Source organism: Manis pentadactyla, chromosome 8, assembly GCF_030020395.1.
Source record: "Manis pentadactyla isolate mManPen7 chromosome 8, mManPen7.hap1, whole genome shotgun sequence".
NCBI classification, from domain to species: domain Eukaryota; kingdom Metazoa; phylum Chordata; class Mammalia; order Pholidota; family Manidae; genus Manis; species Manis pentadactyla.
In genome coordinates this window covers 97,264,793-97,278,577 of record NC_080026.1, presented here as the reverse complement: position 1 = coordinate 97,278,577, position 13,785 = coordinate 97,264,793, and the positions used below count along the sequence as shown (strand labels likewise).

Genomic DNA, 13,785 nt, shown 5'->3' with positions numbered 1-13,785 from the left:
ACATAATCTCAAGTATCTTCTTGCCAGTATCTTCTTGCCAGTTACTTACTGGCAAAAGGGAAAAGAGTTGCTTTAAATGAAGAAACCTGGCAGGCACCACCTTAGGCCAGTAATGGGACAAATAGTTTGTCATGTGATCTTGGAAAGATGCACTGAGGACACAGTATCACGTCTGTGGCGTTCCTGCCAAAAAAATGTGTAACTTCAATCTAATCAGAGGAAACATTAGAGAAGCCCTAACTGAGCAACACTGCACAAGACATGTAGTCTATATACTTCAAAAATGTCAAGGTAACAAAAAACATCACAACACATAAAAATGACTGAGGTACTTACTATTCCACATTACTCAACAGACATAGTAACTAAATTCAACATATGATCCTGGACTAGGGAAAAGTTTTTGTTTCCTAGAAGGGGCATTAGTGAAAACTGGCAAAATTTGAAATTTGAACAAGGTGGGTACATTATATATAGTAGGTACTGAATCAACATTAATTTCTTGATTTTGATATTTTATGGTTATATTTGATACAGCATCTTTGTTTTTAGAAATACACAGTGAAATACTTAGAGGTAAAGGTGTAACAGGCCTGTAATTTATTCTCAGTGATTCAGAAAAGTAAGTATGTATATCACTGTGATAGAGGGAAGACAGGAGAGAGAGGGAAGGAGATTGAGAATGATAAACAGGAAGCATACGTGACAAAATGCTAGCTAACATCTAGGGAATCTGGGTGGAGAGTACCTAGGAATTCTTCGTACTATTTTGGTAACTTTCCCTAAGTCTGAAATTACTTCAAATTTAAAGGGAAAAAAAGTGAGCTGGTGGGCAGCTCTGGGAACAGGAGCAGGCGATGGTCTGGGAGGGTGACTCTATTACCCCGGTACCCAGCAGTAGCAGCTACTTGTCTTGCCCTGGGAGGCTCCTGGGAGGCTCTGAAGCAGGAATCACACAAGGTCTCCCATCTGGTGGGGATTGAAAGGGTGTAAGGGTGTAAGTGTGTGTAAGTGTGTGTAAGTGTGTGTGTGTGTGTGTGTGTGTGTGTGTGTGTGTGTGTGCGTGTGTGTGTGTGTGTGTGTGTGTGTAGACAGAGATGGGGTACTTTAACATTTTCTAACTGAGGGAGAGAGGAAAATCTCACAGGAAGAAATGTGGTATCAGCTTTAGCTCATGACAGTCACTCCTTCCTCTACCCACTTAGGTTTGAGCAGAGTCACAAAACCCACAAGGTGGTTGATGAACAAGGCTGGGAGGTGGTGCCATGTAGTAACTCTAGCCAGTGACCTCCTGGGGAGCCCTACTCTGACAAGCTCCAGGCAGAGAGAGGCAGCAACACATTCCAAGGGCAGCACTTGGTCCCATGGGTGACCACTCCACCTCTCCTGACCGTCCTGCAGAACAGTGTTCAAAGCTTGGGGTTGGCAGTTCTTTGTATTTTACACCACCCATGTCTGTGACCTGGTATGCATGGGGTCAGCTGGGCAGCCGCAGCCTTCCTCCTGCTAGTACCTTGTTTCAGCTTCCTAAACCAGCAGTTACTAAAGACAAAATTAAGATTTTGCTGCCTTACAATTTTACTTGAATCACTGAAAATAACATCCCCGACCAAAAGACCTTCAGGCTCATGTAGAAAATAAAAATAAACTAAATCTAACCATTAAGAGATCCCTTAGAAAAACAGATCTTAAGACGACCCATAACCCTGGTTACCTGTTTTGCTCTGAATTCTGAACTGTGAGGTTAACAAGGATTACGAGGTCATGAGGTTTATCTCCTTACACTGCAAAAGACTGGAGCTAAATAGTTCGAGAAAGAGATTTATCTACTATTATTTTAAGTAACTCCAAAGGATGAGATGCTATCAATTTTTTCAGCAGCCTACTCTATCTTCTTTAAAACCTTTGTAGCAAAGGAATTTTTTTGGTTTGAAATTGAACTTCACTGGGTTTTCACCAGTTCCCATTTTCTTTGAGTGTTATAAAATTCTTCCCCTTATAAAAGTTTCCTCACTCTGAAAGAATAACGCCCATCCCCTTTCAATTTTATTCAGATCATTCACCATATTCTAAACCCACTCCAGTGTAGGGGCAAAATGCCAAGGGTATAGAAAGTACAGGGAAGAGAAAACTTAAAAATATACCCTCAACAATGCACTGCCTGGACACACCCTCATGGATGGCATTCACAATGACAGACCTGAGCTATACAAAAAAGGTTCCACTGTGTTTCATGGTTCATCTTTAAAAATACAGGTAGACTCTAATACAGTTTTTATTCAAAGCGTTAACATAAAGATTTAGCATTTGAAGGGAATGTCTTTGTTCCTGGGTTGTTCTGTTATGTAGAAGGCCTCAGTACCAGGTCATGCTGTACAAGTAAGATGCTACTGTATTTAGAGCCTTGCATTTTTACCTGGTAAGGTACCAGTGCCTTTTTAATTTTAGGCAGTCAATTATTGAGGGCAGTGACAATATCACTGTAGAGAGTCAATTAAATTGACAGAAATGCATCTAATGCAGATTATCGAGTATACTGCCCTACAGAATACAAAGAAAATAGTTTACAGTAAGTTTGAAGTATGATCCTTACAGCAATAATTACCACAAAAGGGTGAATTGAGTCTAACTGCAATACCACAGAGATATGGAGGCAAGAAGAGATGAGAAGAAACTCCAAGGAGCTGGGATCAAAAAGAAAAAAGAAGAGGTGCTTGAGCTGGCTCTTAGCAATGGATAGGGTTCTGAACAGAGAGGCTGGGAGAGGAGGTGGTCATTTCAGGGAAGGGACTGTGTAGATAAAGAATGGAAGTATAGGAACATGCTCAGAATATTTGAGGAAAATGAGGCTAGTAGATGAACAAGCTTAAAAGAAAGGCTGGAACTAGGTGTTGCATACTGAACTAAGGAGTTTACCTTAGTCTGTAGGCACGCAGATGTTATGAAAAGTTTAAAGCTTGAGTAGCTACTATGCATACCAGAAATTATATTTATGAACAACTTATGAATGGTGACTACAAAAACGCAGACCAAGACAGCTGTATTTGCCTTTAGAACTGATTACAACTAGGACTCTGTAAAATAAAAATGGTGAACTCCTGGTAAGATGGCTTTCTGTGGGATAACTAGATCAGGGGAGAATAGGTAAGGCTAAGACAATGAATTAATAACTAGAAACGTTACCTGAAATATAAAAACAATCAATGAAAAAAATTCAGAATAATAATATCTTTCAATGTTAATAGAATTACAGAAATCAGTCCAAACCAAGTTACTTTACATCCAGACTTTAATATTTCAGTATCTATTAATATAGATTTAGACTCAAAATATTGCTTCATGGTTTTCCTTGAGCACATTCACATTTTGGTTTTTGCATTTGAAGTATCTTGTGAAGATTATGCAAATTCCTAAGTTTTCCTTTCAGCTTAAAATCAGACAAACTACCATCTGGTAATAAAGAAGCACGCAGGTCTTACGGACAAATTTTTACATGGCTAGAAATATTATCATGGGATACCTGGCCTTCATGTTCTCTGGGTATTTTGAATCAATTCTCCAAATGTAGCCTTAACACTGCATTTACATATCTGTTAATAAACAAGGAGAAAGAAACTACCAATCTTTTTTTATATTAACCCATATATATTTTCATATATAATTCTGATTTTAATTGAGGAGACTCAGAAGATACAAATGTGTATAAAAAATATTCCTTGGGCAACCTCTAGATACAAACATTATTATAATTTCCACAATAGAAAAGGGAAATTAACAAAACAAGACAGTTATTTCTATTAGAGAGGCTCAAAGGATAGGTTACCTAAAGAATTGTTTTCCTTAATAGAAATATCCCATTCCTGCTCTGTGCTATATAACATCACAGGTGAAATTTTAGAAAGCTGAAAATCCTTTTAAATAATACTTCCTTTAGCTTTAATTGCAAATAATTGCCTCTCGGGGCTAATGAGTGTGAACACCACAGAAGGGAACGTAACTCTGCCAGTTCATTCAGGGTAATGGCTTTGTGAGCCAGTGACACTGCTGAGAGAGCCAGCCTCAATTTCCTAGAGTATAGTAAGTGAGCTGCAGTAAATTTTTTACTTAAGGAAAATTTTTCTAACCTATGCAAATATAAATAGAAAACCCATTATCTATTGATAAAACAACAAAGTAAGTTAAATAAAGTTTTATGGGTTACTCTTTCCTTTAACAGCCATCAGATCCCTGGATCATGAAAGTAGATAAAGCACTTCACTTACTGAAATCAATGAGAAACCGTCCAAATCCTTGCCTTTGGTGCTGGGGCATGATCATTATGCAGGAGACATTATACTTCTGCTGGCAAAGCTTTTCCTGAGGGAAGGAGAAACAGATCAAGTATGTCAGAGCTCTGCTGAAGTGGACAATTCCCTGTACTGCCACTGTCCCTGTATAACAGTCCACCAAGGTGAGTCAAAGGGTTAGGTCAAGATCAAGCAGAACAATCCTATGTTGATCAAACTATCAGCTAATGACAAACTGTCAATTTCAGGCATGCCTTTCAATTACATATTTACTCTTGAAAGTAGGTACCATAAAATATGAATAAAGAATCCAAGGAAATCAACTAAATGAGACAGAACACAGACAGTATGGAAGAAATGCTTTCCTTGCTTAAACAACTTGGGAGATGGAAAAAAAAAACAGATCCAGAGAGTCACCCAGCTGGGCAAGTTAGGTCTTAGCCAGCTATCTTGCTAAGTAACTTAGAGCTTGCAACAGAAGTCTGTCTTCTGCCTTTGACCAAACGCCCCAGTGAAACCAAAATAGTGTATGTGTGGGTAGATCTGCACAAATACATTTCCCTTATGAATAAAAAGTCAAAGTAAAATGCTAGGGAAATAATCTACATTTCAAACCAGAAAAACAAATCAAAACAAAACAAAAAAAAGACAAGAGCAACAAGAAACCCCAAAGCCTCCAAAGAAAAAAGGAGGTCAGCTATTACCAACAGTATGAAACCAGGAGGAAGACTGGGAAGAGTATGGTGGGAAACAGTTCTGACAGTTAAGGGAAAATCTGTAATATTCATGGGATGTGGCATCAGAGCAGCAATATATTATTCACAGTGCATAGAAGCAGCCAAAACCTATACAGAGGAGATATGGAAAAGCCTTTTGAGGTTGTGAATGCTCTGGCCAAATATAAACCACAAATAAGACTGACCACAAATGGTACAAACCCCGTCAAAGAATTACTTCAGAACACCCAGATCTTTAATGAACCTATGTGAAAGATCACAGGAAATGGCTGTGGAAAAAACCCTATATGGCAGAATTAAAGATTTCTTTGTGAAAAAGATTTGCTCCCAACTTATGCACATTTGTAACTGTCTGCGGAGTCTCTTAAGAATTGAGGTGAAGAATAATGTGTGGCAGTTTTCCTAAGAAACTGGATTGTCCATCACTAGATATTCACAAATCAATGGCAACAGTTCAAATAATTAGTCTATTTTGCAAAGTTAGATGAAATCGGTCCCTCTACCAAAAAGGAGATGTTCTCTGGGTTAAAAAGATTAATTCTTGATGCCATTCTTTTCTTTGTTCCAAACTAATTCTACCTTTGGATATTTTGGAATCCAAGAGTGGTCTTCCCCTCCCCACCTTCTACCCTTTAACACATGTTACTACAGTTAAATTCTAATCTGTGGATAAAATAACTGCTCCCTCTTCCTTCCTGTTTAAAGTCATCTATTATGTGCTGGGAAAGTCATACACATGTGATGATTTACACTGAACTTTTCTAGGTTATTTTAGCCCATTCTCTAGCTGTAACTTCCAACATTTGGCTTAAGTATAACCCCAAAGGGCCACAGTCCTTCACACTCCAACTGACACTCTGGAATATGATTTAACTTGCATCTAGTCATGTAACATGGTCATTGTTTAGATTAATTTTTGTTTGACTACACTGCCAAAGGTCTAGTAAGAAATGACAGTAGTTGCTGCCATACTATAAAAGAAACTGCGATCAAATAAGTAAAGTTTAGCTTGTTCTAAGTAAAATGGGCCCTCTCGGTGGAAGAGAGACAGAGACCCAAACCACAATGGTCACCAGCAGCCGCAGACCCAGGGGCCAACTTGAAACAAGGCAGGACAAGGGCAGTACACATCATTAAGCCCATACGTTTAAACTCAGATACATTTAAGAGACACCATTTTTCAACAAAAAAGACAATCATAACCACTACTCTTTTTAACTCTTTGAGGAAACAGATCTTCACACCTATATACAAGGTAAAATGTCTTATAAGTTCTAATAGACTTCCTATCTATTGTTTTATTTTGTGTTAATTCTGTTATCTTTTACACCTTTAATGTGCAAATTAACTTTCTTCTTTTTCATTTGAGAGCCTTACCAAATATGTGGATTAAAACATTAAGGCTGTTTTCCATGAGTGCTGTCACTTATTCCTATTTTTGTTTATGGTCTCTGGGTTGACTCTTAAACTTAAGAAATTATAGTTTGCAACGGGCCTTCAGATATATTCTATTTTTTGATCTTCCATGAAAATGACACTTCTATAAGGCATTCTATTTACATTATGCAAGGGTAGATTCATTAAAATTCACTCATCATCTAATGTGCAAAAATATAAAATAAATAAAATACACAGTTCATATCATTTACCTTCTGCCTGGAAGTCTTATAATTACCACCCTGGCACATTAAACTACTTCGCTGATGCCTAAGAAAAGTTAAGGTCATAAATATCTCCAAACTCAGTGATGCTTTACTGCATATGAGTTATTGTTTCTTAGAAGCCTCCAAACAGAAGAATGTGAGAATCACTCTGGACCAGTGAAAAAGATAAACTATATCCGCTAAATATGTCAAGGCTTCCCTATGTTAACAGCTGGAGATAGTTAGGCTTTTTAAAGGTAAAGCTGCTTTAGACCTTAAAACAATAGCACAGAGAATAAGAGATGAAGAGTAAAACCAGTCATTATATCAGCTTGACTGTCCAAATGCCAATGTTCCAACTCGCTGAGATACTGACACCCACAGAGGGAATGCAGCAAGAAGAAATGAGAACTCTCTTAAATGCTACATTACACTGAAATCTTCATGTTGACACAACTTAGAGGGAAAAGAGAAATAGGCTTAACATTTAGAAAACCAAAGATGCTAGGTGGTTTGCAAGGCAGCAATTACAACGTTATATGGATGCTGACAGTCGAGACCACAAACAGTGCTGAGGTTCTTTACACACTTCCTAGGCATGATATTTATTGTCCTTGCTTTTTTTAAAAATGAGCTCTGAACAAGAACCTGAGCTTTTCAGAAATGTGTGCCACTTATTCAAATTATAGGCATAAAAAAGCCCTGTTGAAAGAACTGGGCTTTACCAAAAACATTTTGAAAAAGAAAATGAAGGTCATACTGGCTCTTGTTTTACCTTAGAGAAGTATCCAACCAGATGACAGCCCTTTTCATCATTTTTTGTAAGGACATAAAAAAGGAATGGCTCGACATCATAATATAATGTTTTGTGGTCCAGGAAGAGCTTGGCTAACAAGCAAAGGTTTTGGCAATAAATTTTGCTCATATTCCCATCAACCTAGCAAGAGAAACAGACAACATTATTTAACATAAAAATAGCACTTAACATAAAATTTATATATATATATTTTATATTTGTTTCATAGGGTATTTTGGAAAGTATATAATTTTATTTTCAAATCCCGAACTGAGAGATTAAAACACTCCACTAAGCAAGTAAAAAGTTAAACAGAAAGCAGCTGTCACTTGGCAAATTGGAATTTCAACATTTTTCTTAAATTAAGGTAAATTTACAGTAGCTTAAATTTCTCTTCAAGCTACCTGAAGAAAGGCTAAACCACTAACAAAGGAGTAATTTTTATTTGCAATTTATTATGAGTGAAAAAAATGATCAGGCATGTATGTTCTCTCTACTTGGAACCAAGTAAATCTGACTTAAATGAAAATAGATCAAAATACTGCTCAAGTAAATTTTATTAAAAATAATAATAATAGAGAAATGTGGTATCCACATATAAATCAAGTTTAAAAATCAAATGAATATTCATATTTGAACTGACTGTGTATAGTTCATAATGCATGAACAAAACCGAAAGCTTCTGTGATGACTGCCCTTGCACTGTTCACCATGTAACTTATTCACTATGTAAGAATTTGTACTCCATGTAAGAATTTGTTCGTTATGCATCAGAAGATTGGAGACTGACGAAAATTAGGCTTGGGGTGGATTAATGATTGTGCATTGAGTATTGACCCCCCTATACAGAAATTTATTGTGGTTAACAACTATTTGATCAATAAATATGAGAGATGCCCTCACAAAATACATATATATATATATATATATATATATATATATAAAAACACACTTCCAATTGTAAAATTGTAAAATAAATAAGTAACCGGGATGTAATGTATAGCATAAGGAATATAGTCAAAATATTGTAACAACTTGGTATGGTGATACCTGGTACCTAGAATTATCATGTATATAAATGTTGAATCACTGTGTTGTACACCTGAAACTAATGTAATGTAATACTGTTGTCAATTACCCTTCAATTAAAAAAAAAAATACTGCTCAAGTAAGTTAAAATTTAAACTGTTTCAAAAGGGCTTCACATAAAAATAAAATAAATGAACTGTATTATTCTGATTCCTCACAAGTGTGGATTAGCAAAAGAGGCTTCCATTTTGGTTTTATCCCAAGCATCATTTTAAATATAATTGGAAAAGATAAAATTTCTATGTTGGGAATATTTTCAGAGAAAGTGAGATGAATTTCAACCTATAATAAGTACCATGATTACAGTCTACTTCTCTTCAAAATAAAAGAATCAAGCTGTGATACTGATGGTTATAGACAGGAGGCTAGGCACAAATGCCAGTTTCTTTGATCAAATGTAGTTACTTGTTGAAAACAGAAAGCACAGAAAATTCAAGAATTTCCCTAGCATTTTTCTTAGTGAAAATGGATATTTGCTATCCAGAGCTCTTTAACAATGAACATGACCATTCTCAAGTCTCTGGTGGACGATACAGATTCTCATATTGCACAAATTATTTTTAGACTTCATACAACTATTTCCCTTAGATGAAGCCTAGGTCCCACACATAGCAACATAATCAAATATGGGCAATAGGCACACAGGACACAATTCTACCTTTAATTAAAGGAAGGTTTTATGTATTTGGCAGTATGGCCCTTTAGGAAATGGTTGTACGTTACAAAAAGAAAAGACAGAGATGTTGTATCCGTGAACCAAAAAAACACACTGATGACAATGTTGAAGCAAAATTCTTCTCAGTAGTGAAAGGTCTAATATGGCATGCTTTCAAGAGCAATGGATAAAGATAGGAAAGTAGTAATCAGTGATGATGATCTTCATTTATTTTATGTTACTTAGGTCCAACATGCTATACTCTAAGTATTAACTCAGATTCCAGAATAGGGAGCTTGGCACTTATTCAGCCCAATTCCTTCAATTATTTTCTGAATTAATTTTACAAATCTGCTTCTGATTTTTTCTCTCTCATCTCTGTATGGCCCAAAAGCACCTGCTCTGAAACAGCAGACCATTCTTATCAGCTTAACAAAATGGATTCTCTTACTACTGAGAAGACTCCCTGGATTTATGGGAGCTTCAACCCGACAGGCAGATTCATGCTGATTTATTGAACAATTACTCAAAGACAACAATGTGTTTTGTCCTTTGGGAAAGAATGAGATGGTGATTTTCATTTTAGTTTGGTTAGAAGAAAGGATCCAAGGCATCAAGGAAGGAACCACTAGGAAAGCTGAATTTGTGACATTAGCTGAGCCTCAACTAAGAACAGCTGTTGTCTCACCTGGTTGGAGGTGGCTAGCTAGCATCCCAAGACTAACAACAGGAAGAATAAGCAACCTGCATCCGGCTTTCCCTCAAATCCAGTGGTCCTCAGTGGAGGTGATTTTGCCCCCCTGAGGGACACTTGCTTTGTCTGAAGGCACTTTTGGTTGTTACAACTGGAGGGGGTGTGGTGTGGCACCTAGTGGGATGCTGCTGAATATCCTACAATGTACAGGATGCACTACACCAGAGAATGATCTAGAATTATCCTCAAATGTGAATAGTGCCTAGGTTGAGAAACCCTGTGCCTAACGTTTAGTAAAAATTAACATATAATCAAATCTTAAGCAATTAATACCCTTCCTCCTTCAAGCTTGCCCAGAGACCCTGATATTAACTGGGAAAAGGTGTTAAAAAAATCCTAAGACACAGCTGGAGCTACCTGTGTTCTCTGTTCAGTCTTGGGAAAAAGCAGTGGGGCCAAGCTTGTCTGAGAGGGAAGAGGGAGCCTGATCTGCGAGAGAAACCTACGTAAGACCTTGCCCTATATTAAACATAATGCAAGACATTATAGAACAGACCTAAAGAGAAATGTGGGGCAGAATAGTAATTTTAGTCTAAAACAGCTCAGAAAAAGAGAATCCTAATGTAAACCTGTATTTTGGAGAAAGACACTATCATGTCTGTTGCACAAAGAAGGCTTGTTTTGTGCAACCAGGAACAAAAACAATGCACCAAGATGGGTAAAAAAGAAGAAAATAAGGCAGGGTGATGGAAGTGCTCAACTGGAGTGAAGAGCATAGAAGGAATTAAGAAGACCCACAAATAGACAATAACATGAAGGCAGGCTTGGGATCCTCAAGATACAACTGACAGCTCACCTGGATCCCTGAAACTGACAACAGAACAGGATTAAACAATGAAACAACACAGAGGCAAAGACCTGCTACTACATCAATCCTGAAAACACAAAATGTCTTCAAGAACCCATAATAACAGGCACATGGCCACAGGGGTTCCTGTGAACAGCACAGTTGTCCAGGGGCGGCCATCTACTCAGATAGGGGGGAGTCCTAACATCTGCTGGGGTCTCACCAAAAGGATTATCCACCCTGCCAAGAAATGGATGGAAACACAGGTGGTTGTATATTGAAGAGATATGTACAGCTGCTCAATTCCCTGGAAGAGTGAGCACCTGCCAGATATTGGCTGGAGCTGCTGAACAAAGCTAATTTTTTCTGCCAAAGAAAGTAGAATTTACAAAGAGCTGAGGAGATCATAAATTCACTGGTAAATATATCTGGTGCAGACACGGATTTGGGAGAAGACAAAAAAGTTAATGTGATAAAGTACATATTCATCATCAACCTAAATGGTTGCTTAATATGGTTAGATAAACAGTGCAAACATGGAGATATTTTAAAGAGCAGTCTGAATTTCAATGTCAAAACTGAAAATACTTTTCACCTTCTAGAAACAAATCAGGACATAGTCAACAATTAGACGTACCAGGTTTCGAAAGCTGAGTTTTTTATTTATACATGCTTACCTCAAATACTGAAAGGTCTTTTCTTCGATAAATTTCATTTGCTGGAGGATGAAACCATCCACATTTCTTTGAGTGTCTTAACAAAATATTTTTACTTTTCATATATTTAAGACAGAATTCACACAGGTAAAGCTTTGGTAATCTGTTAAAATTTAAAAACCAAAGAATATATCAGATTGATTATATTATTCAGGGGAAAAATAGTAAATACTGTTCAATTTTTCTCTAAGTCATAAAAAGGCTGTACAATAGTATTTGAAAGAAGTAGTTTCAAAAAAAGTAAAAAGAAAACCAGTAATAAAGAGAATGTACAAACCTTACATTATTTTTCAGTATAATAATATTAACTGTCTTTATTTTGTGGACAAATAATTTGTTTCCTTAGCAACGCCATACAGAAATAAAAGTTTTCAGATTTGGAATCACTACTGTAACAATAAATAATAAGGATGGCACATCCTATCAGGTAACCATGTATATTTTTCAAATTTCAGATTTAATGTCATAGTTTTAATAGTACATATATATATGGTCAGTGGTATAACTGTAATGATCTTTTACTCCAGAGACAAGTTAATTATTTTAAAAAATGATCTGTGTACTTATAAGGCAGAAAATTCCTAGAATTCCGTTTCCATTTCTTGTTATGGATGAGGTAACTTTAAAGTTATTGTCATAATTATATATGGCCCAAAGCAGTAAATGTAGGCAAGTCAAAAGACCTTCTTGTTTCTGCTAATTCCACAGACTCACTGAATAATATTAGCTGCCCGTGCCTTTCTCCTGCTGACTTTTTCTCCACCTTTAAAAGTATAGCTTTTTTTTACTTATATACTTTCATACTGAAATACATTGCTAGTATTTACAAGAAAATGTTTAGAAGCACTTCTAAGGTCTTTGGAGTATAAGAACGGAGACAAAGGTTTGGGGGGAAGTTAGATACAGACTCAGATAAGAGTAATTTCAAATCTTGGACTTGGATGCAAGTTTTACTCAAACTTCTCAGAACACATGACTTGTGATTACTTATACAAACTAAAGCTCAGAGATGGTTTTTAAAAATTGTTCAAGAACATACAGCCAATGATATAAGCTGGGAAGAGAAACCAAGATTCCTAACTCTCAGTTTGTCACCTAACTTCTAGAATACCTTCCCCACTTTCTCTATGATTGGTAAGACACCCACATAGTAGAGAAAAGGAAAATATCTATTCTAGAAGAAAAGCAAGTTTGTGATTACCAGAAACTTTGTAGGCTAAAGCTTTTGAGAAGATATCAATAAAATGTACCCTGGTGTACCTGTAGGAAGAAATCTGTTCACAAGATACCTGTTTTTAGAAATATTAGTTCAAGACAATTTCACAGCTAATCTTAGTTCAAGACAAAAGAAAACTCTAGTACCATTATTTTCTCTTCATTTTTAACAAGTTAGTCACAAAGGTTTGGGAAACAGTCTCTTAAGGCTACCCACTCCCACTTATTCTCTTCCATTTCTCCTTATTTTGCTACATTTCTGTAAAAAACCTGAAAATTAATGTCAGATATCAGAGATAAAATTAAGAAGCCTAATTAGGAAAATGCAAAAGGCAACTGAAAAGAAACTACCACATATTTTATAATGGCTAATTTTATTCCCCTGCTTTGGTTTCATATACAAATAACATTTGCCCAATTAACCATAAGAAAAAGCATATAAAGGACAAGATTTACCAAGCCGTGTAACCAAGGAGTGTAAGGACTTCATATAGAACAGTGAATACTACAAAAAGGCGCTGGCAAATAATAGTTTGGCCTCCATTACCAAAACTTGTGTCTCCAAAATCACCTGACTCCTGCTTAGAATTGAGAATTTTCCTCCCTCACATATATCACATTAAAGTTATATACCTGCCAAACTATTCCATTACCTTGCATATTCCTGTGGGTAAGGCGAGGAGTACCAGGTTTGGATTTCATACTTCCCAAATTCGATTACAGAAGGGTACCGGCCACAGTCTTCCACTCCACTTTCACACTCTATTTTCTGTCAGAGAGAAAGAAAAGAAAAAAATAAAATGTCGATATTAGAAGAGGATTTCTTCACATACATTTTGGTTCTTTTACCAGTGGACATGAAAACCTACCCACTATGACACAAATCTTACCTGTGAATCTTCATGTTGTTGAAAAAACATTATAGGCCCTTGTGAAATAATAATCAGGTTTGTACAAGATTCATGTGTAAACATACTAATACCTAAGAAACAGTATTATCAAGACAGGAAATGAGTGTGATGTAACTACATACAAATGCCTACTGAACTGAACGTAACAATCTGTTGCAATGTATTAAAATTGAGGAAATTATAAGAAGATGTGGCC

General features: G+C 36.4%; 1 protein-coding gene across 5 annotated transcripts in view; it reads right to left on the bottom strand.

Annotated features, from left to right (window-relative positions):
* KAT6B (lysine acetyltransferase 6B) overlaps positions 1–13,785 on the bottom strand; it is a 182,357-nt gene that overhangs the window by 27,823 nt on the left and 140,749 nt on the right. For all 5 annotated transcript variants that reach the window (XM_057506023.1, XM_057506024.1, XM_036928866.2 and 2 more), the window contains 4 exons: positions 13,332–13,447; positions 11,425–11,566; positions 7,442–7,603; positions 4,263–4,356 (listed from right to left, as the gene is read on the bottom strand). In XM_057506023.1, coding sequence (XP_057362006.1) covers positions 4,263–4,356; positions 7,442–7,603; positions 11,425–11,566; positions 13,332–13,447 — 514 coding nt within the window. The remainder of the gene's footprint in view (positions 1–4,262; positions 4,357–7,441; positions 7,604–11,424; positions 11,567–13,331; positions 13,448–13,785) is intronic.